General features: G+C 43.5%; 1 protein-coding gene across 1 annotated transcript; it reads right to left on the bottom strand.

Moving 5' to 3' along the window:
* Nucleotides 1-12,128: 12,128 nt before the first annotated feature.
* Nucleotides 12,129-12,389, bottom strand: CLAFUR5_01962 (uncharacterized protein; the record flags this gene model as incomplete). Its single annotated transcript, XM_047901110.1, has 2 exons — nt 12,129-12,164; nt 12,219-12,389. The coding sequence occupies 2 exons, from the start codon at nt 12,387-12,389 to the stop codon at nt 12,129-12,131; spliced, it is 207 nt and encodes a 68-aa protein (XP_047756745.1).
* Between the last annotated feature and the right edge of the window lie 12,841 nt (nt 12,390-25,230).

Raw genomic sequence — 25,230 nt, 5'->3', positions numbered from 1 at the left:
AGCCTATAGGCTAGTAAACATCCGGACACCTAGTATCTACCTATACTAACACTAGCGATACTATATATAGATACACGCTATCCTATTAGGTCCTTCTTCGTCTTTTATATAATCCGCCGTCTTCTACTACTACGTAACTCGTACCTATTTAACACTATATATAAAAGTAGCGGATAATATAGTAACAAGGTAGTAGTATTATTACTAGTAGTAAGTTAGAGGCGTTTCTCGCGTTCTAATTAGACGCGCTACTTTTGTCGTACGCGCGAACGCTACTACTAGTAATAGGGATGTTTCTCGCCCTTACGCTATTAGCTAATAGGAGTCCGAGAAACACCTATTAATAATAGTACTAGGGCCGTACCGGTAAATAGTAGATACTTTGCCCTAGCTTCGTTATCGTCTATAGTATTAGTAGCTACTAGTAGCCGTGTTTTACGCCTACTAGCGCTTCTAGAGAGCTGTCCGTAAAGATAAAGCCGTTCGGTATTCGTTTCGAGATAAGGTAAGGCCGCTACTCCGGGCTTCTTAGGCGTCTATTAGCCCGTTACCTCCTAATACGGCTATAGAGTATACTAAGGTACGTAGGTCTACGCCTTCCTTAGCTATATTAAGTAGCTTAACGAAGTGCTTATGCTTCTATAGTAGAAGCAGCTTGGTCAGCCCGTCTGTAGGTATGTCGTTAGTACTAAGATACTTAATCTTAATGTCTCCGCGCTAGTCTCGCTATCGGAGCTAGTAGTAGTATATATTAACGTAGCGTAGCTTCGTATTAAGCTTTTGCCCTTATTAGTTAAGAAGGCGGATAGTCTACGTGTTATTGTAGTATAAGTAGGTACGCTAATTGAACTAAAGGTATATCTTAGCGAAGACTTGTTTCTACTATATAAGCTCTAAGGCGGCTTACGAAAGCCCGAGTAGCTTAGCCTCTATTAAGGACTTAGTAATAGTGATTTGTTTAGATGCCTTATAATCTACTAGTCTACCGAACAGTATAAAGACCTAGCTATTTAAGCTAGTCCTGTTATTATTTATACCGTAGGACGCGTCCGATACTCTAAAGAACTCGTAGTTACTACCGAGGTGTTCTAGTTAGCTAAAAAGGCTAGTAATGTATTTACTAGCGCTATATATAAGGCAGAGGTTCTTAGTCTCTAGGAGATAGCGTAAGTACTAATCTATAAGCTTAAGGTATGTCTTAGTTAGCTTAGTTAGATACTACGATAGTATAGATAAGGAGAAGACGATATTAGGCCGCGTATATATAGCGGCGAAGTTAAGGGATCCTATACGTTATTAGTACGTAAGAATAGCAATAGAGGTGGGTTAATGACCCTCTAGAACGGTCTAATCAAGGTGTTAATCTACTAGTACTATCGTTTTGCGTATATTCGTAGATATATTAAATTTAGCGGCTAGCTTCTAAATATAGTCTTCTTAAGAGAGCTATAGTAAGCGCTTGTTTCTATCGCGCGTAGCCTTTATTCCTAGGAACTAGGAGAGATTACCGAGCTCGTATATCTCGTACTTAGTAAGTAGCCGCTACTTGATATTAGTAGTATAGGCCTTGTGCTTACGGTAGTAGAGTATAACTAGGTCGTTAACGTAAAAGAAGAATATAACCTTGTTATTATAGTAGATATATTCGGAGTCCGATAGGGGTACTAGTCTAAGGGAGGCTAGCGTCTTGGTTAGGGAGTTGTACTATAATAAAGGGGACTCCTTTAGACCGTAGAGGGCCTTAACTAGCTTAAGGGCGTGTCTATAGGATGGCCTGTCGACTCTAGGAGGTGGTTATAGATATATAGTATATAGTAGGTCCGAGTTTAGGAAGGCGTTAATAATATCGAATTGTTCGGCTTCTAGGTCGAAGCTCGCGGCTAGAGTATAGTAGAGGCGGAATATACTTACTAGTAGTATAGCGGCGTATATATCTAAGTATATTCCTTATAAATCGCCTCTTACGTATAGCCTAGCCTTAAAGCTCTTTAGTATACCGTACTCGTCTAGTTTATATTTATATACCTACTTTAGCGGTTATAGTAGCTAAAGTCCCTCCTCTTACTAAGCATCCTAATCCTTCTCTTCCTTTATTACCTATCTAAATGTGCCTGTTACTAGGGCTTTAGTAAACTCCTTAGCTATAGCTTCGATCTACTATTAGGAGAAGCGGTATTTTATAGCGGCTCGGTAGTTAGAAGGTTCGGGCGGAAGGTTATCGCGGTATATAGAGGTAGTAGTATTAATACGCCTTAGAGGGCTATTACCTCTTCGTATAGGGCTTCGATCGCTCTTATCGTAGTAGGCGCGTATTCTAGGTCGTATACCGGACATCTAGCCGATAATTATATTAGCGACTATAATCTAGTATAGTATAGAGTAGAAGTAGGCCGTTCGTAGGCGCTTTCTATTCTCTATAACTATATAGTTAGACTCCTCTAGTATATAGAGCTCTAGCTCTAGGGGGAAGAGTAGTATATTAGACGCGTTATATATTAACGCGTCTTCTAGTAGTGTAAATATGAATAGATATAGCTCGCGATTAGGGTCCGTATTACCTATAATCTCCTTACGGTCTTCTACGGTAAGGGCATCTATTATCTACTACTATAGGGTGTCGTAGTAGTTAGTAGTGTTATATACTAACTACTATATATTGTCTTAAGTTACGTAATCTGTTATGTACTCTATTTGCCGGTCCTTTTAGTTATATATTACTAACTCGCGGTGTTACGGCTAGTATAGTTCTTACCTAAGGAGCTTTTAGTAGGCGTCTCGAGGTTATTAGGTATACGGCTACTAAGCCTATTCTTCTACCCCCTCGGCCTGTACTATGTCTAGCTCGTAATAAGCGATATATAGGTCGTAGTATTATTTAGGCTCTTTAGCCGGTTCCGCTATTACGATATTCTCTATAGGGGTTATATACCCTACTATTAGGCGTAATAGGTTATAGAATGTGGTCTTATCGAAGAGGACGTCCTTAACTCGTATAACCCTATCTTTTAATAGGTCCTATAAGCGGTAGATATTAGTAAAGTCGTATCCTATAAGGTAGCCTATAAGCGCTCTCTCTTAGAGTTTCTCGCTCTTACTAGGTTGATCTAGTCTATAGATAAACACGTATACAAGGGAGCTATATACTACTATATAACCTACGTTCGGAATTCGTCTTATTACTAATTCGAATAGGGTCTTCTAGCCCTTTAACTAGATAGGGGATCGCTAGAGGATATATACCGCTACTATAGTATATTCTAGCTAAAGCTTTTCCGGTAATCGTACGTAGATACGAATAGTTCTACTTATAGTGATGACTAGAGCTCTAGCTCTTTTTACTAGGTCCTACGTAGGCGCGTATTCCGCGGTTACGTGCTATTTAATCTTGTTATTATTGATGACTAAGCAAAACACCTTCCTAATAGCGGGCTCGCCGTCGCTATAGAAGTATACGAACCTACGACTAATAAAGTTAATAAAGCTTAGTAGGCTATTAAAGCAAGCTAATACCGATTACTAATCTCTATTCTTAATAGTAAACTAGAAGTGTCTATAGGTATCTAGATCGTAGAAGTAGACGAGGTACCTATTACCGTTATAGGCGATAGTAAATTCTACTAAGTCTATAGCTATATAGCCGTATAGGGTCATTACCCTACTAGGCTAAGACCGATTATATACCTTATAAGCTTTACTAAGCCTATATACTCTATAATATATAGTAAGGGGTACGCTTAGACTATCGTTAATAATCACCTCCTTAACTCTAAGCGGCAACTACTTAATACGTTCAGCGCTAATATAACTAAAGATTTAATACTACTAGCGGCTAGAGAGCTTTCGGTATTTAATAGGGGTCCTACTAGACGTAGCTATACCTTTAGTGCCCCTAGTACTGTTTATAACTACGAGAACGGTACGGTTACTATCCTCTTAAGTAGTTAGAGATACTACGCTATTAGTAGGTTCATCGCCGATGTTTATACCCCTACTAATAGTACTGATAAAGTGCGCGTTACGTATCTTTTTAGTGACCTTCGGTAGTACTAGGCCCTCTTTTATAGGCTATTAGTAAATGATAGGTGACTTAGGTAGTATAACCACCTTAAAGAAAGGGATTATACTAGTAGGGCGGTCTAGGTCTATCAATTTAGTGTCGTTATACTATATTGAATTGCTACGTCCGTACTACTAGAGTCCGGCCGTTTCTATACGTATATAAGAGATGACGTTTATATAAAAGCCTAGGTAGTAAGCCACATCTAGCAAGGTGAATGAATGGCCCCTAATTGATATATAAATACGCCCTAACGCTATAATTAGAAAGGTGGTTGTTCTAGCCTAGATTTCTAAGGTAGGAAGGCGCTCTATAATAAACTCTATACCCTCCTAGTTATAATAATTGATCACATAAGTGTCTAAACAGTTATTATCTACCTAGTAGTCCCTGAAGTTGACGCTTAACTTGCTAATTGAGCTAGAAAGAACAGTAAGGCTAATAAAGCCCTTATCGCTTAGTAATGCCTTCTTCGTGTTAGTAATAGCCTTGTCACGTTCCTAGTCCTTACGATTATTACGATTCAACACGCTAAGTAGACGCTCGCCGTCGTCGCTTAAGTAGTAGTTAATAAAGTTTTTCTAGTACTTCTTCTACTACTCTAAGCGCTAATCCTTTACTAGGCGCTTATCGGGGTTGATTATATCGTATAAGAACAGGCCCTTATAATAGGTGTCCTTAGGCTCGCCGGTAATGTTCTAGTAGCCGCTTGGCCTATTATTGTCCTTATCTTTGTTCTTATCGCCGCGGCTACTACTACGACCCTTATTACCGCGGCTATTACTACGGTTAATACTACGGCTACTACTACGGTCACCCTCCTTTTAACTAGTACCTATAGGTACTATTTCATCCTCTACTAAGGTTTCTCCGGAGAAGGTTACGAAGACTAATCGACTATTAGTTATTACTAGTACGGTATCGCGTATCTATTCGAGGTAACGCTTAGTAAGCTTTTGTAGTAACATTTTGTTACGCTTCTACTCGTTATATAGAGAAGTACTATAGGCTAGAGCCTACTTCTACTAAATAGTAAGTAGGAAGTGTCTACTAAGGTCGTCGTACTCGGCGTAGTTATACTTAAGTATCTTAGTCTATAAAACTAACTAGTCTAAGTACTAGTTATCGATTCTACGTACGCTAGCCTTCTAAAGCCTAGACAGCTTAAGTATAAGCTACCGCTTACGTAGTATATCGTCTAGACTATACTGATCCTTAAGAGCCTAGTATTTCGCTCTAAGGGTATTCTAGCCGTATATTAGCTCTTACCCTAGCTCTGTCGTCGTACGGATAAGGTAGGTAATAAGCTTTAATTACGTAGTAGTAAAGATGTCGTATATCCGTTGCCTTCGGTCTACGTCTGTTTATCGCAGCTTAATAAGATCTCTTAATATAGCGTCTCCTACCGTATACGCTTATTAGATTTCCTTAAACGTTAAGTAAGTAGGCTCTATTAGCTCGTTACTTAGTTAGTAAGGATCTATATACTTCTAGACATTTAAAGACTCTATATAGAGCTCTAGCTAACGGTCAAACTTGTCCTATTAGTTATAGCTCTTTAGAACTACGGTACCCTAAGGTAGGGCACTAGTAGTTACCGGCGTCTCGGTAGTAGCTATAACTACAAAATAGGTTATAGGCTAGTAAAAGTTCTACGCGGGTTTACTAGGCCTAGGGGATACTGCTATACTAGTTATAGTAGTAGTGCTATAACGATATAAACTCTGCTTTAGGGCTTCCTTATCGTAGCGAATATTAGTAAGCGCTAACCGGGCTTATAACTATTACGTTAGAAGTGTAGGAAGTTATTATACGGGCTAGTAAACGCCGATTCGGAAAAAAACGCTTATCGATCTCTACGCCAAAATAAGACACATTCGAAAGCTCTTATTAAGGCGATTCTAACGATATATAAAGCAGGCTACTACCCCTAGGACTAAGGGAGTTATACCTTATTCAATCTGGACAGCTTAAAGCTCTCTTCACCCTGTTTCTTCAGCTCTAAACGCCGCGGAGGTGCCTAGCTACATTAGGCAACTCCTAGGCAATAGTAGCCTAGGCTACGGTACTAACGGCGCCTACGGCCCTATAGGCAAAGCCCCCCTAAGACAACTAGTAGCAACTTATAGAGGACGCAAAAAGTATAGAAACTAACGATTAGCTCCCTTACCGGTCTCTATAGGTAATGATTACTAAGCTACGCACGGCGCTTATACTGTCGTGTTACCGAGGGCAATAAGAAATAAGGACGACGTCCTAGGCGATTAGCAAGGCTACCCGGAATCAATACCCCTATAGCTAGGCATCGGTCGCGGCATCGATACTAGTCCCCGCCTAACGCACGATATAGTTACGATCCGTATTGTAGTAAAGGAAGACTAGGCCGAAGTTACGAAGCTATCGAACAAGGAGCTCGCCTAACGAATCAACTAACTAGGGGTGGTCGTAGTGAACTAATAGTCTAACGGCACTCTATAGATCTATACTAGCTCTACTACTGCTAGGAGGCACCTAGAGGTATAGCTATAGTAGGTATCTAAGGTTACGGCATTAGCGAAGGTCTTAACGAAACAATTCACGATCCTAGTCCACGACATACCTAAGGAGTTTGACCTAACTAACTAGGGTCACCTACGCGCTCTCTAAGAGGACAACCCGGTCACTCTTAACTCTCTAATCTAGAAGGCGACTTGGCTCTATAGGAAATGGCTAGAAGGCAAGAAGGCCTCGGCGCTAATAGTATAGCTATAAGACGCGAAAGCGGCGGATCTAGCGATAGAACAAGGCCTAGTCTAGCAATATAGCCTTAAGATAGTAGAAAAGCACTCCTTATCCTTTCGTGTCCTCTAATGCTTCAAATGCTAATAGTATAGACACCAAACCTATACGTGTATAAATAAGTAGGCCTGCTCGAACTATATAGGAGACTATATGTCTAGGGACTATATATCGACTACGAGACGGTACGCGAACTGTCCGGGGCACTACCTATCGTATAGTACGGAATGCCTATAGCGGAAACTAGCGAAAAACAAGGCAATCACAAACAGAACCGTCGCCCTAAGATTCTACGGCGACCGTAAGGCTAGCCTATACCGGAACTAAATAGCGGCGGTCGGGTATAAGCGCCCTAGGGCCGAGAACGATATAAAGGATACGTAACCTAGGGCGTACGGGAGGCCACGTGCTCTACTAGCTACGGCGAGGGAATCTAACTAGGCCCGGCTCCCCTTTAGTACATAGCCGATAGGCGTAGACTAGGACGTATAGGGTAGTAGGACATAGGACGATATAGAGGAAATGATTGTCGATGCCGATAACTAGCCTCGACACGCTTAGCATCATCTAGTATAACGTCAACTATAGCAAGGATACAGTCTAGAACTATTTCCTATACGAGGCGGACCCGCGCGTCCACTACGTCCTTATAATCTAGGAGCTATAGATTAATCCGCACTATAAGAGACTAACGACCTACAAGTCACTAGGCTATACGACATGCCTACGAGGCGACGGCAGACCCCGCACGTGCTTCTATGTTAGCAAGGATATACTAGAATCCGACTAGGAGGTAGTGTACTACGTAGACGAAGAAGGCGGGGGCGATATTACCTCCCTCCACGTAGGTAGCACCTAGATATATAACCTATATATACAACCGCTAGCCTCGAGGTCTAGCCGCGACCTAGGGGTCTATAGACACCTAGACAGTGCGCTTAAGAGACAAGGGTACCACATCGTAGTAGGAGACTTCAATATATACTACCCTTCCTAGGAAAGCCTTATATAGCCGTACCCTATAGCCGACGAAGTACTCGACTTGATAGCGAGCAACGCAATTGCCCTTAATACCCCGAAGGACCTAGGTACCTAGAAGAGAGGGGGACTCTAAGGCACAATCGACCTCTCCTAGATCTTAGATAGCTACTACTATATAATAACCTACTATAGGATTGGATATAAACTCGAGGCGTCGTTAGACTATATACTAGTCAGGACCTCTATTACGATATAGATATAACGCACACTAGCAAGAACCCCTAAGCTAAACTAGGGAAAGGCCTACTAGGCCAACATCTAGGCGTACCTCGATAACTCTAAGAGGCTAGTCTAGATCGCGTAGTAGTAATATAATAGTAAAGACGAGATAGACAAAGCAGTCTAGGGGTTGATAGACGAAATAAGAAAAGCGACCTTACTTCACGTTCCGCTTGCCTAACTAACGACATAGTCTAAACTATACTAGACGCCGGAGTGCACTGCGGTAGTAAGAGAAGCAAGGAGAGCCCGCCGGGTATAGACGAGTAGCTATAGCGAGGAGGCCTAGAACGTATATAGGGAGGCATACTAACAGAAGAAAGCTATAATACGAAGGGAGAAAGTAGTCGGCTAGAGGGCTATAGTAGAAGAAATCGCCGGCAAGCTAGAGAAGATGTAGAAGCTAGCGAAATGGGCCCGATAGGACCCTATATAGGGCCCCTCCTTCTCTATCCTAGCGCTACAATCGCCTAGTAGCCCGGTTAGCGACCCCGAGGCTAAGGCGCGTCTACTAGCTAGCAAGTTCTTCCCGCCCCTAGTCGAGGCTAATCTAAGCGACATAAACAGCTCTACTCCCCTAGCCCCTAGCATCGCGGTCTAATAGGAGGTGTCCGAGGGAGAAGTTGCCGCTATACTAAGGAAGTTGCCGACGAAGAAAGCCCCGGGGCCGGATAGGATCCCAAATGAGCTACTAAAGAAGTGTAGAGATCAACTAGCCCTAGTAGTTATAGCGATCTTTAACGCCTGCCTATAGACCGGGTACTACCCGATAGCTTTTAAACAATCGACGATAGTGGTCCTACGTAAGCCGTAGAAGGAAGACTATACGTAGGTGAAGTCGTACCGCCTAATCGCGCTCCTTAACACTCTTAGGAAGGCGCTTAAGAAGCTAGTTATAACGAGACTCTCCGAGGCGGTAGAGGAACACTCCCTACTCCCGGACACCTAGATAGGTACGCGCCTATAGCGATCGACGCTATCCGCGATAGAACTTATCACCTCTTAGGTAAAGGCTATCTAGTATAAGAATAGGGACAAGGTGGCTTCCTTACTTAGCCTAGACATATCGGGAGCCTTCGACTACGTGTTATACCCGCGGCTACTCTATATCCTAAGGTCGAAGGGACTCCCTAAGTAGCCTATGAACTTCGTACGGTCCTACCTCCAAAACCGTAGTACGTCGATCCTAGTCGGCTAGTATAGAAGCCTATTTTAAGTAGTCTATACTAGAATCCCGTAAGGCTTAACGCTAGTACCTATTCTATTCCTCTTCTTTATAGCGACGCTGCTCCTAGCCCTAGAATCCTAGAACACCGCTATAAGCGGCTTCGTAGACGACATAAACATCCTAGCGTAGTCTTCCTCGACTAAGGAGAACTATAGGCTACTAGAAGAGAAGCATAAGATCTACGAGGACTAGGCTAGGAGGTACGGGGCTCGGTTTGCCCTAGAAAAGTACAATCTAATACACTTTACGCGCCGGCTACGGTTCTATAATATGCAAGCTTCTATCTAGATATAGGGGCACACGACTAACCCGGCAAATTAGCTTAGGATCCTCGAACTATAGGTGGACCCGGCGCTATAGTAGAGGAAGTACGTATAGGTAATATTACGGAAAGCTAAACAGAATATAGCATTATACTAGAGGCTCACTACGTCTATATAGGGGGCGGACTTCCGGTAGTCACGACTTCTATATACGGCTATTATACGGCCAGTCCTTACCTATAGTAGCCAAGTGTAGTCCTTAGGCGAGAGGGCCTACCTATCGAAGGGACTCGTCGCGCCGCTAGCGAAGATCCAAAACTAATGCCTAAGGAAGGTCACCGGGGTATATAAGTCGACACTAACGAGGATGCTTAAGCACGAGACCGCTATACCGCCGATCGACCTATATATCTAGGGACTACGGACCTCCTACTTAGGCAAGTCGGCATAGTACCTAGTATAGAAGGTCATCGCTAGTGTAGTCGTAAGGGCCCGCGAATTAGTACTAGCGTATAGGGGCATTCGACCCGGAAACAAGCCGAACTACCGGGTAAGGGACGAATAGCTAGTAATATAATAGGAAGGTAAGAAATCGTTTATAGAGCAACTATAGAAAGAGAGGTGGAACAACTAGGTTATAGGGCATAGTAGACGCCCTTAGCTAGCGGGACAACCTAAGGAATAGTTAGCTACAAAATCCGCGGTTAAGTACCCCCCGAAGCTTATCTACTACCGCCTTACGAGGGTATAGAGTAGTATAGCAACCTAACTACGAAGCGAACACATCGGCCTCTAGGGGTACCTATTATAGAGGAAGGTTCTAGGATATACGAATACTAGCTGCCGCTACGGCTATCGCTCCTAGAACGTACGGTACGCACTCCTCGTCTATCCGAGGTGGTCGCTAGGAAGGGGGGAGTAGATAGCAAAGGCGAGGAACCGGACGATTAGGGCACTTCTTAACAACGCTAAGGACCTACGGCGTATTACGAACTAGATACTAGAGAAGGGCTAGCTAGAACAGTACCGCCTAGTAGGAGCAGTGTAGGAAGAGAGGACACGACGTAGCGCGACGAGACCGGCTAGGAGCGGGGGCTAACGGGGTAGTGACATAGACTACGTACGTTTAGAGGGAAAGCTAAACTAGATAAGGAGTAGTTAGGGGCGGGAAGGGTTTTCACCTATTCGGGTTTCCCTTTGTACATAACAATAGATATATACCTATATAGGCCGGATAGGGTCCTAGAACAGGGGAATGACAAATCTATCTATCTATTATACGGGCTTATATAGGGTGTTTGAAAAGCAGGTTATATATTATATATGTCTATCTAGAATGGACAAGTATTGCTCTTAAAGAGGCTATAGGTGACTAATTAGTCACCTAATTCTTAGCGTACGTAGACTTAAGTTTTAATAATAGGATGTTGCCTATATATACGCTCAAATCGCGATATAGGTAACTAATTAGTCACCTAATTCTTAGCGTACGTAGCCTCAAGTTTTGATTATAGGATGTTACCTATATATACGCTCGGATCGCGACAATTACTAGCCCTAGACGAGCGCTAAGCCGGGCTCTTATTAGTTAAAATTAAGTTTTATTAAATAGGTACGTATTAATAGTAGTAGAGAAGAGTAAGAGATCAATCTTTCACTAACTAATAGTACGAGTATATAGTAATATATTAGGAACTAATATATTGATTATATTAGATATCTATCTAAGCTAAAGGGGAGAGTAGGTATCTTCCTATAAGCTAAGTTATTGTAAATACCTTAGGCTACTAGATCACTTCCTTATTGTTAACTCTCTTCAAGATGCTATATCTGAATAACTTTTAAGTTTTATAGTTACGTAACCTACTATACTAAACCTATTAGCGAACTCGTAAATATATACTCGTTACTAATGTCTATATTATCGTATTATAAGTACTATACGTCGGGTAGCGGTAGCGTAGATTATACGCTACTTTATAGTCTAGAAGGGTTAGTAGAGAGCTCTACTCCGCTACGCTTACCTTTAGAGGTTTATAACCGCTAATAGTATATTTTAACCGCTAATAGCCTATTTTAGGCCTATATATCACATTCTAAGTTACGAGGAAACCGAGAAGTTTAGGGGAAACAGGTGTGGCTTAGTCGTACTTATAGCAACAGCACATCATAGGCCTATCTCCTAGATCAGACCGCTGCTATCGCTCGTTGTTGTGCGTAGTGTTGAAATTCAGCCACCACCCGCTCCGCCAAGCTTGCGTCAGGGTCACCCGTAGACCAAGGCACGTGAGCTTCTGCGGAGTGAAAGCCTGGCTTGGGGCAAAGTTTTCAGCAAGGGCTTTGCAGAAGGCGCGACGATGGCAACGCAACAAAGCATCGCACCACAACCTCTTCATCCCTAACAGTGTCCTTACATGATCGTAGAATAAGCTCTTAGATCGCCTCCCGATTCTATTCAAGCATTCGAGTGCGATGATTCTACTACACTCCGACTTTCAGGGATTGTCCAATTTCTACAGTAGTCTAACCCACTAGGCGGGGTTTAGCAATCTTGCTTGAATGGGTAGCAACAGTGACACTACACATTTTTCAATTAGGCTTTCTTCCGAAGACAGCGCTTTCCCGTACTTACACAGCCCTTTGAAGTCTGATCGCAGGATTCGTTAAACCAGCAGTACATGCAATTGTGTTGACTTTCTTTTGGGTCGAAGTCCAAAGCCATGCGTGGCCAAAGTTGACTCGGAAAGGCGGCGCACAAGGTTGCAAAGGTGACGGCGCACAAGGTCGCAAAGGACAATCTCATCTTGGAAATGAAGATTTTCAAGTTTGTGGTCTTCTTAAATTCAGATAGCGAACAAGAAGTAAGGACGAAGGAGGAGTAACGAGACTGATGACTTTTATATGCACTTTTACAAGCAGATCGCTTCGGCACATGTTGTAGCATTTGCCGTTATCGTATACGAGGGTTTTAGAGAAAGCGGAACGAAAAGTTGCAACCTAGATGTATATATAGATGTAAGGATAAAGCATCGATATAGCCTAGCATAGAGTGCATAGTGTCGCGATCCGAGCGTGCACATGGGCAACATCCCATTATCGAAACTTGAGGCTACGTACGCTAAGAATTAGGTGACTAATTAGTCACCTATAGCCTCTTTAAGAGCAACACTTGTCTATTCTAGATAGACACATATAATACATAACCTGCTTTTAAAACACCCTATATAAGCCCGTACAATAACTTCCTACACTTCTAACGTAATAGTTATAAGCCCGGTTAGCGCTTACTAATATTCGCTACGATAAGGAAGTCTTAAAGTAGAGTTTATATCGTTATAGTACTACTACTATAACTAGTATAGTAGTACCCCCTACGCCTAGCAAACCCGTATAGAAATTTTACTAGCCTATAACCTATTTTATAGTTATAGCTACTACCGAGACCCCGGTAACTACCGGTACTCTACCTTAGAGTACCGTAGTACTAAAGAGCTATAACTAATAGGACAAGTTTAACTATTAGCTAGAGCTCTACGTAGAGTCTTTAAATGTCTAGAAGTATATAGATCCTTACTAACTAAGTAACGAGCTAATAGAGCCTACTTACTTAACGTTTAAGGAAATCTAATAAGCGTACACGGTAGGAGACGCTATATTAAGAGACCTTATTAAGCTACGACAAACAGACGTAGACCGAAGGCAACGGATATACGACATCTTTACTACTACGCGATTAAAGCTTATTACCTACCTTATCCGTACAACGACAGAGCTAGGGTAAGAGCTAATATACGGCTAGAATACCCTTAGAGCGAAATACTAGGCTCTTAAGGATCAGTATAGTCTAGACGATATACTACGTAAGCGGTAGCTTATACTTAAGCTATCTAGGCTTTAGAAGGCTAGCGTACGTAGAATCGATAACTAGTACTTAGACTAGTCAGTTTTATAGACTATATTAAATAGGTACGAGTTACGTAGTAGTAGAACACGGCGGATTATATAAAAGACGAAGAAGGACCTAATAGGATAGCGTATATCTATATATAGTATCGCTAGTATTAGTATAGGTAGATACTAGGTGTCCGGATGTTTACTAGCCTATAGGCTAGCAAACCCTAGTCACGTGATCTAGTTATATAACATACCTACACCTATATACTTGTCCTACGGCCTATATGTTCTTAACACTCCTACTTAGGCTATATAGTCTCCTACAATCCCTTTACGTAAGCTAGAGCTACCTTATAAAGTTTTGGAACTACTAGCTATTAAGGGGCTTTATTAACCTATTAGTAGCTATGTCCTTTATATAGTAGTAGTCTACTATAATCTTCTTCTACTACTAGAGATGTCTAATATAGTTATATATAACATTAATATGCTTTGACCTTTTATATATATAGGTATCTATAACAAGTGTGAAAGCGGCTTAGTTATTACCTATAAGCTTGACTAGCCTTAGCTCGTTAACAGTGCCCTTACTTGCCCTTATACTCGGCTAGAAGGAGCTCTTTCCCTCTAGTTCTAGGCACTCCATTTCCCTAAGAATAGTAGCAAGACATTGTGACTACTTTACGGCTACGTTTATAGCTATAAACTTAGCTTCTATTATTAATGTTATAATAGACTTCTACTTCCTACTTATCTAGGACATAGGTGATCTATAAAGGAACTATACGTATCCTAGAATTAAGACTCTATCCACTTTGTCTATAGCGTAGTCAGAGTCCGAGTATCCCTAGAGATTGCCCCCTCCCTTTCTATATATAAGACCTAGGTCTAGGTACGACCGTAGGTATCGGGAGAGCTTCTTCAAAGCCTTTATATACTACTACGAGGGATCAGTAACATATAAGCTAATTCTTCTAAGGGGGAATGCTAAGTCTAGCCTTATTAATGTTATTAGCTATGTCTAGGTACTATTATAGCTCTAGTAATCCTATTTGTTACACCTCTTATCTATAGGGGCCGTAGGCACTAAATACTCGTAGCTCTCTATAGGTAAGTAGGTTAGCGTAGCCTTCTCTCTAGCTATGTTTATCTTGGCTAAGTTAGCGTAGACATAGTGTCCTTAATCAAGCTTTAAAGTGCCTTAGGACCTATCTCTTATAATCCTTATTCTAAGGATCTTTATAGGTTTACTAAGATCTTTAATCTTAAACACTTTTCTAAGCTTAGCCTTAAACAACTAAACATCTAATAGTTTGGAAGCTATAATAGGTATGTTATCTATATAGGTAAGGACTTTAAGGTCTCTATCCGTATAGATAAGTAGGTATAGATCTACCTAGGACTAGGTAAATCTAATCTTCTCTAGCTTTATAACATAGAGCTTGTTCTAGTCTCTAGCTACTTGCTTAAGCCTATAAAGGCTTCGTAGGACCTTGAACACTATGTTTAGAGGTGCTTTAACTCCTAGGGGTAGGATTCTATAGATGTCTTTAAGGAGGCTACTTTAGGTAAAAGCATTATTTATATCTACTAGGTGCATCTCGAGATCTCTCTTACACACTACTACTATATCGGGATCCTAGAATAGCTATTGTTTTGTAGTGTTTTCTGAGTAGCCTATAAACACGGCTTCTTTTCCTCTGTTTATTAACTTGTCTCTCCTTAAGCCTTAAGGTTAGGCTCTTAGGTCTATATAGACTATAGCTTTATATCCCTAGACGCGGAAATGGTCGACTAACGGTACTTAGCTAGTAAAGGCTTCTTCTAGTAAAAGAGCAATACTATTAATAATCGGTCTATTAGGCAGTCTATTTCTGATTATAGTCTATGCTTACAAAGCTTCTAGCTAGAACTTAACTAGTATACTAGAGTCTTTAAGTATAGCCCGGACTATATTCTTAGAGGCTTAAATTGACCTTTCTATAGGTCTATTTTAAAGAGAGTTGTAGGCATCAGTTGTGTCTATCTAAGTGCTAAACTCCTTCTCCTACTCTTTTAGTAAGGCGAGAATTTCCTTTGTACTATCACTACGGATCGTAGACAGAAAGCACCTTGACTACCGTTCTACCTAGACCTTCTAATCCCGTAGGGCTGTAGGAGCGTCGCTCCTAGCCTTCAAAGGGATTACCCACTTCTTCCTAGAGAAGTTGTCTATAATCTTAAGCTAATGTTTGTATCCTAGCCTAGAGACTACGCCCTGAAAAGGCCTATAGATATCAATAGAGATAAGGGCCAGCCTCTCCCCTTTCCTCTCTATAGCAGGTCCTTTAAACTTCCTTATATTTATAAGGGAGCAGACCTTGCAATTCTAGTGTTTAGAAGGAATAGGAATAGGATCTTTCTTATTAGTGACTCTATATAGGTTTCTTAGCAGTCCCTTACTAAGGTGTGCACATCTTCTATACTATAGCTCCTACTGATCTTCGGACTTAGTATTAGCTATAGCGGTACCGTCACGTTCTTAAGAGAGTATACTAGTATACTATAGCTTAAGAATTTCCGAGATTGAGTAGATAAACGGTACTCCTCCTCGAAGTTTAGTCTAGACAACGGGTTTACTAGACAAGGATTTTAGGGTAAAACTAGGTAGTTAGATAGCAAACTGTTAGCTAAACTAATTCTACGAAACAAGACTAACTCTAAGGCTAGGAACAAACAGGACATTTTCTAAGATAATTTACTTTCTAGAAGGACTACCTATTACTACACTTCCTATATATATAGCTTATAGATAGCCACCCCTAACCTTGATCTACTTCCTCTTTTAAAGATACTTTAGTGTCCTAAATAGTGAATCTTGGTCAGTTATATATAATGAAGCATAAGAGTTAAGTAACTGCTTAGACAAGGGGTACTTACCCTTAGCTTCTATAGTAGAATAGGCAACCTTATTAACATCATTATCTTCTAATAGTATCTTAGAGTCTAATACGTCTTCCTAGGTCGTATAGGCCCTTATAGGCCGCACCCGCCTTATATAGAAAGCTATAGCCGTACTATAGGTGTATATAAGACGTTAAAGAGCCTAGTAAGGCACTATTAAACTCCGAGTCAGGGAGCCTATACTAATACCTTAGACAAGTAGGCGAGCTTACTAAGCAGACTCGCTCTCCGGACATCGCGTTCGTATCGACTAACTGTTTATTCTAAGAGAGCCGTAGTGTCTTAGAAACCCCCTCTACTAAGAGAGTTACGCTACAGTGTCTTAGTACTAATACGATCCTTACCGACCGACTTTCCTCCTCTTCCTAGCAGATAGCTATCCTCTCCGCTATTAACCTCGCGTTTGGTTTATCCCATTTCGATCGGATCGCGTATAACCGAATATATCCTTTTAACTAAGGGTAGCTAACCTGTCCCTTAACTTATAAAAAATAGAGAACGAGACTTGGTTTATAAGAAAGAGAGTAGCACCTATTCTAATAAGAGAGAACTACAAAATATAGTTCAAGCTAATAAGAATACACCTAGTATTAAAGTAGGTTGACTAGGTCCTCGAAGACATTATTACGGACATTCCCGCTACAAGCCTATCTATAGCGATGCCTACAACTCTCTTTAAAATAGACCTATAGAAAGGTCAATTTAAGCCTCTAAGAATATAGTCCGGGCTATACTTAAAGACTCTAGTATACTAGTTAAGTTCTAGCTAGAAGCTTTGTAAGTATAGACTATAATCAGAAATAGACTGCCTAATAGACCGATTATTAATAGTATTGCTCTTTTACTAGAAGAAGCCTTTACTAGCTAAGTACCGTTAGTCGACTATTTCCGCGTCTAGGGATATAAAGCTATAGTCTATATAGACCTAAGAGCCTAACCTTAAGGCTTAAGGAGAGACAAGTTAATAAACAGAGGAAAAGAAGCCGTGTTTATAGGCTACTCAGAAAACACTACAAAACAATAGCTATTCTAGGATCCCGATATAGTAGTAGTGTGTAAGAGAGATCTCGAGATGCACCTAGTAGATATAAATAATGCTTTTACCTAAAGCAGCCTCCTTAAAGACATCTATATAACCCTACCCCTAGGAGTTGAAGCACCTCTAAACATAGTGTTCAAGGTCCTACGAAGCCTTTATAGGCTTAAGCAAGTAGCTAGAGACTGGAACAAGCTCTGTATTACGAAGCTAGAGAAGATTAGATCTACCTAGTCCTAGGTACATCTATACCTACTTATCTATACGAATAGAGACCTTATAGTCCTTACCTATATAGATAACATACCTATTATAGCTTCGAAACTATTAGATGTTTAGTTGTTTAAGGCTAAGCTTAGAAAAGTGTTTAAGATTAAAGATCTTAGTAAACCTATAAAGATCCTTAGAATAAGGATTATAAGAGACAGGTCCTAAGGCACTTTAAAGCTTGATTAAGGACACTATGTCTACGCTAACTTAGCCAAGATAAACATAGCTAGAGAGAAGGCTACGCTAACCTACTTACCTATAGAGAGCTACGAGCATTTAGTGCCTACGGCCCCTATAGATAAGAGGTGTAATAAATAGGATTACTAGAGCTATAATAGTACCTAGATATAGCCAATAACAATAATAAGGCTAGACTTAGCATTCCCCCTTAGAAGAATTAGCTTATATGTTACTAATCCCTCGTAGTAGTATATAAAGGCTTTGAAGAAGCTCTCCCGATACCTACGGTCGTACCTAGACCTAGGTCTTATATATAGAAAGGGAGGGGGCAATCTCTAGGGATACTCGGACTCTGACTACGCTATAGACAAAGTGGATAGAGTCTTAATTCTAGGATACGTATAGTTCCTTTATAGATCACCTATGTCCTAGATAAGTAGGAAGTAGAAGTCTATTATAACATTAATAATAGAAGCTAAGTTTATAGCTATAAACGTAGCCGTAAAGTAGTCACAATGTCTTGCTACTATTCTTAGGGAAATGGAGTGCCTAGAACTAGTAGGAAAGAGCTCTTTCTAGCCGAGTATAAGGGTGGCAAGGGTACTATTGACGAGCTAAGGCTAGTCAAGCTTATAGGTAACAACTAAGCCGCTTTACTACTTATTAAAGATGTCTATATAGATCAAAGGTCAAAGTATATTAATTGTTAAACAGGTACGGGTAAATAGTAGCGGAGTAGAATAAGAGATCAATCTTTAATTGACTAATAGCACGAGTATATAGCAATATATTAGGAGCTAATATATTGATTGTATTGGATGTCTATCTAAGCTAAAGGGGAGAGAAGGTATCTCCCTATAAGCTGAGTCATCGTAGATGCCTTAGGCTACTAGATTACTTCCTAATTGTTAACTCCCTTTAAGATGCTACATCTTAACATTAATGTTATATATAACTATATTAGACATCCCTAGTAGTAGAAGAAGATTGTAGTAGACTACTACTATATAAAGGATATAGCTACTAATAGGTTAATAAAGCCCCTTAATAGCTAGTAGTTCTAAAACTTTATAAGGTAGCTCTAGCTTACGTAAAGGGATTATAGGAGACTAGATAGCCTAAGTAGGAGTGTTAAGAACATATAGGCCGTAGGACAAGTATATAGGTATAGGTGTATTATATAACTAGATTACGTAACTAGGGTTTACTAGCCTATAGGCTAGTAAACATCCGGACACCTAGTCTCTACCTATACTAATACTAATACTAGCCATACTATATATAGATAAAGGTCGACGACGAGAATCACCTGTACGTGGTGTCGGCTACGAACCTCTCGTCTAGCTACGAGAGAGCCAAGTATTCTCACGCTGGAGCGTCGTGGGCGCGACGGGCGCGCAACGTAGGCGAAGCCGCGGCGAACAGAGGACTACCAGCAAAACGGGTATGAAAACCATCCGACGAGCGTGTACTCGTGTCGGGAGCGAGTCCCTCTTCTTTCTACGTGTAAGAAGGGCGCGGAACCGTGGCCTATACGCTCGACAGGACACCTCTGGTATGAGTGCAGAATTTTCACCTCCGGAGACCGCAAACCGAGCGGGCTGAGCGACGAACATTGGACGAGCGGACTACAGAACAACAACTGAGCGGACTATGCAACGGCGTCGAGCGGACTACGAAACAATCTGGTGTTTGCCAGCGGGCAATGCGGTGGGTAGGTGGACACGCGACGAAGCCTGTAAGGGCCTGTTGAACACCCGGTATGGGAACGAGGGTTTTGCCTGAGGCACTGCCTGTCCCGCTACACAACGCACCTAGTCTGACATGGTAGATTGCGACGAGGAAAAGACGATAGCCTGAGCAAGGAAAAGACGGCTGTTAGGACGGGGAAAAGACGTACAATGCAAGTGGATTAGTTCTGTGATCGGGGAGGATCGAGGGCAGGGTGATAAGGAACTTCATATTGGTTAGTAGGTGGAAACGCAAGGAGTACGCTGCCCGGCGTGGTGTGTGCCCCGAGCAAACCTGCGAGGCATGGACGGCCGCTTTCTAGAGATAGGCTGCGGTAACGCGAAGGGCGTCAAAACCTGGGGCGTGGTGTACACTGGCAGCGACGGCTGACACTGTCTGTACAGCCCGAGAGGACGGATGCGCATGTCGGTCAATAGAGAGCACTAAAGGGCTTAGGCCTATGGAGGTGGATATTGGCTTAAGGAGCAAACAGGGAGGGAGGGCGTAGAGGGAAGCTTTTGCTCCGGGCTAACCTCTCGAAACGAGGCTACACGGTGGTGCTAGATGAGTGGGAAAGCGCGGTTAAGACTTGTCACCTTATCTCGTAGCTAGCTTGCTAAATACGATTCCTTCCTTGCACTTGTAATGACCGGAGATACCACACCGTAATCGCGGGCCAACGAGGCGTCATCCCGAGGACATGTATATACGTAAGCAAGACTATAGACCTTGAGTCGTGGAAGGTTATACTACCGCAGCAGGGCAACCTAGGAGACATAACATCAATCCAGATCGACACGACACAAGGCCCTATCCAGATCCATAACGTTTACAACCCGCCACCGCGGGGTCGGACGAGTAGGGAACTAGGAACCCTCGCCCACCTAGAGCGGACCCTAAGCCAAGACACGAAGCAAGTACTCCTCGGCGACTTCAACCTCCACCACCCACAGTGGGGACTCGAATTCACTCCCCCGCACGCATTTCTAGGGGGGAAGCTACTGGACATAACCGCACGCTACGGAATGGCCTTAGTAACACCAAAGGGAACAGAGACGTGGAAGGCCCGTACTAGTGCAAGCACGATCGACCTATGCTTTCTATCACGAGAACTTGAAGAGAGACTAGTCCAATGCCGACCGAACTACGCGCTAGAAGCCTCCTCAGACCATATCCCTATCCAAACGACGCTAGGGGTGAAGGCGATAGAGGAGCCAGCAAACGAACCACGCCGTAACTGGAAGAAGGCACGCTGGGACGACATAAGAGGCTTCCTAATAGCGAACCTACCACAGCATAGAGAACTCGAGACGACAGCTCAGCTAGATCAAGCAGCGGAACAGATTACCTCGGTCATATGGCAAGCAGCGGAACAATACACGCCGTTACTCCGGCCCTCAACGCAGCAGAAGGCCTTCTGGACCCCTGAATGCTCTACGAAGGTAAGGGAGGCTAGAAGGGCAAGGCGACAGTGGACGAAGGAGCACACCCAAGAGACGTGGGAGCAATACTGCCACGCGACACAAGAGAAGAAGGCACAGATAAGACGCGATAAGCTGCAGGACTGGAGAGCGACGATCGGGCTCGTTACAGAAAACCCGGAACAGATGTGGAGACTTGCTAAATGGGCACGACTACCTGAAGAGCAACAAGCCCCTCACTTCCCCCCAATCGTAGACCGCGAAGGGATTGCCCAGGCTACGCCCCGGGGCAAGGCAAAAGCGTTAGCCGACCATTTCTTTTCGACGCAAGTAGAGGCAGACCTTACGGACATCGACCCGAGCACATACCCGGAACCCCTGGACATGGATTGGGCGGTTAGCCCTAACACAGTAACAGGAGTCATAAGTAAGCTAAAGGGACGAAAAGCCCCAGGCCCAGACAGGATACCAAACGTACTGCTAAAAGAGTGTAGAGAAGAGATCGCGCCGAGCCTTGCAAACCTATTTACCGCGTGCCTACGGCTAGGGTATCACCCGAAGCCGTACAGAGAGTCTATGACAGTAGTGCTACGCAAGCCACAGAAGGAAGACTATACTCAGCCCAAGTCGTACAGACCAATAGCACTTCTAAATACGATAGGGAAGGTCCTAGAAAAGATAGTAGCCCAGAGACTTACGCAGCTTGCCGAGGACAACCACGTACTCCCAGCAACACAGATGGGGGGAAGAAGCCAGCGATCGACACTAACAGCAATGGAGCTAATTACGGAGCAAATCCAGACCCTCTGGCACTACGGCAGGAACCGAGCGGCGTCCTTACTATCCCTCGACATCGCAGGGGCCTTCGACAACGTCTCACACCAAAGGCTAATACATATCCTACAGCAGAAAGGCATCCCCCAGTGGGCAACGTCGTTCGTCTTCTCCTTTCTCCAGGAACGGACGACATACCTAGTCCTAGGAAGGTACACGTCCGACCCGGTGAAGGCAGAGACTGGAATACCTCAGGGATCTACTCTCTCCCCTATCCTGTTTCTAATATTTATGTCGGATCTAATCCCCCTACTCACCTCTCCGCAAACCTCAGCATCGGGGTTCGTAGACGATACAAACATCCTAGCCTGGTCAGACTCGACAGAAGAGAACTGTCGCCTCCTTGAAGATAGGCACAAGAAATGCGAGGAGTGGGCAAAGAAGCATGGTGCCCGGTTCGCCCCTGAAAAGTACCAACTTATACACTTCAGTAAAGCGAGAACACACCATAATATGAAGGCGGCGGTAAGAATCCAAGGCTACGAGACCAAGCCATCAGCGGAGCTACGAGTACTAGGGATCTGGCTCGACCCGAAGCTAAGCTGGAATGTACAGATTAAGAAAGCCCAGAGTCGAGCGCAAGTCAATGAAGCCTCGATAAAGAGGCTTACGGCATCTACATGGGGAGCAACATTCGACAAGGCAAGAGTAATGTATAAGGCGATCGTCAGACCAGCTATGTTGTACGGGGCACAGATTTGGGGAACAGGAGGCGCAGGCAAGCCGATCCCGAAACGGATAGAGCAACCCCTAAACAGGACACAGGCAGGCAACCTACGTAGGGTACTAGGCGCATACAAGACAACGTCAATAAGCACGGTAGAAATGGAGACAGGAATACCACCAATCGGCCAGTACATCCGGGGAATGAGAATTCAATACGCGGCAAAGACGACAGGTTACCTAGCACAAACCACGATCCAGGAGGCAAAGAATAAGATAGAAAGCCGCTACCGGAGAGGGGCAGGATATAGGACAAGCCAAAAAGAGGATGACCTTACGACCTTTACGGCCGTACAGGCAAGCACCGAATGGCTAGCACGAAAGGAGGAGGAGCGTAGGACTCGCCAGGCCGGCGGGAGCAAGGCTAAGACCCAAAACCTAGCGGAACAGATAGCGAGCTGCCTATGGGAGCAGGACTGGAAAAGGAAGCCCCCTAAGACAACAGGCCCGATAGCGCTCCGAGCCTTCCAGAGACACAATTACCAGCTATATAGGGACCTGACAAGGGCCGAAGCAAGCATAGCGATCCAAATCAGGTCCGAACACATTGGATTAAGGGCCTACCTGTTCAGAAGACGCGCACTAGACATCTATAGCCCAGCCTGCCAGTGTGGCTACCCATCGCAAAACCCAGAACATATGCTACTACGATGCCCGCAGTGGGCGAGAGGCAGGGGAAATTGGAGGCACCAAGCGGGAAGGAGAGACTACAAGTCAATTATTAGGGACAAAGGCAACATTCGCCGAATCTCTCGGTGGATACTACAGCAGGGATACCTCCAGCAGTTTAGCCTCGCGAGCGAGACGGAGGAGTGGATAGACAAGAGGCGGAAGCGAGGGGGGTTGCAGATAGGGTAGTCATCAGGGCAGGCCCATGACACTAGCGTACCCCTAACAAGGGAAATTTAAGACGACAACGAGGAGGAAAAGACAGGCGGGAAGGAGGAGGGGTTTTCACCAACACGGTTTCCCCTCTATATATACAAAAACAAGATAGCATAGCTGCATAGGCCAAAGGGCACTACAACAGCTTAATGAAATATCTATCTATCTATCTATATATAGATAAACGCTATCCTATTAGGTCCTTCTTCGTCTTTCGTATGATCCGCCGTCTTCTACTACTACGTAACTCGTACCTATTTAATAATAACTATAGGTCGATTAGTCTTCGTAACCTTCTCCGGAGAAACCTTAGTAAATACTATAAATATAGGTTAGTAGGCATGTTGTACGGTACTAAGACTGACTTAGTATATATATATATATTGTTGGTCGACGACGAGAATTACCTATACGTAGTGTCGGCTACGAACCTCTCGTCTAGCTACGAGAGAGCCAAGTACTCTTACGCTAGAGCGTCGTAGGCGCGACGGGCGCGTAACGTAGGCGAAGCCTCGGTAAATAGAGGACTACTAGCAAAACGGGTATAAAAACTATCCGACGAGCGTGTACTCGTGTCGGGAGCGAGTTCCTCTTCTTTCTACGTATAAGAAGGGCGCGGAACCGTGGCCTCTACGCTCGATAGGACACCTCTAGTATAAGTATAGAATTTTTACCTCCGGAGACCGTAAACCGAGCGGGCTAAGCGACGAACATTAGACGAGCGGACTACAGAATTACAACTAAGCGGACTATATAACGGCGTCGAGCGGACTACGAAACAATCTAGTGTTTACTAGCGGGCAATACGGTAGGTAGGTAGACACGCGACGAAGCCTATAAGGGCCTATTAAGTACCCGGTATAGGAACGAAGGTTTGACCTAAGGTACTACCTATCCCGCTACATAACGTACCTAGTCTAATATAGTAGATTGCGACGAGGAAAAGACAATAGCCTAAGTAAGGAAAAGACGGCGATTAGGACGGAGAAAAGACGTATAATACAAGTAGATTAGTTCTATAATCGGGGAGGATCGAGGGTAGGGTAATAAGGAACTTTATATTAGTTAGTAGGTAGAAACGTAAGGAGTACGATACCCGGCGTAGTGTGTGCCCCGAGCAAACCTACGAGGTATAGACGGCCGCTTTCTAGAGATAGGCTACGGTAACGCGAAGGGCGTTAAAACCTAGGGCGTAGTATATACTAGTAGCGACGGCTAATACTGTCTATATAGCCCGAGAGGACGGATACTGTCAGGGCGAGAGCCTGGCCTGTGAGATGTAAGGGTGAAAGCGAGAATGCAGGTGCGAAGTGCAGATGCAAAAGGGTATGGTATGATTGCTACACAAAACAAAAGACGAAGAAAGCAAGAGAGGCCTGGGGAAGGCCAGATATTTATACGCGACCCTCGCGAGTGCGTGTCCCCGCATCAACAGGGCTAACCCGTGCGAAGCCGCGCTTAGCAGCTTTGCTCAAAACCTTATTCCAACCTGCCCTACGTTCCGAGTCTTCCACGTGCTTCAAGGTTTGGTAGAGGGGTGAATCTGGAGGGCTGGGTCCCGTAGTGAATGTTGCGGGGTATGTGATTCTTGGCGTTCATACACCAAGCTGGACTGTCACTTCTTGACGACTTCTGAGCGCTCTGAGGCTCTTCTGTCCCCACCTTCTGTACACTCTGTGGGGAGACCATGACAGATACGTATATCGGTCAATAGAGAGCAGTAAAGG

The sequence above is a fragment of the Fulvia fulva genome, chromosome 1, assembly GCF_020509005.1.
Source record: "Fulvia fulva chromosome 1, complete sequence".
In the NCBI taxonomy this organism is placed as follows: domain Eukaryota; kingdom Fungi; phylum Ascomycota; class Dothideomycetes; order Mycosphaerellales; family Mycosphaerellaceae; genus Fulvia; species Fulvia fulva.
Note: the sequence above shows the minus strand (reverse complement) of the source record. Positions and strands in the feature narration are given on the sequence as shown.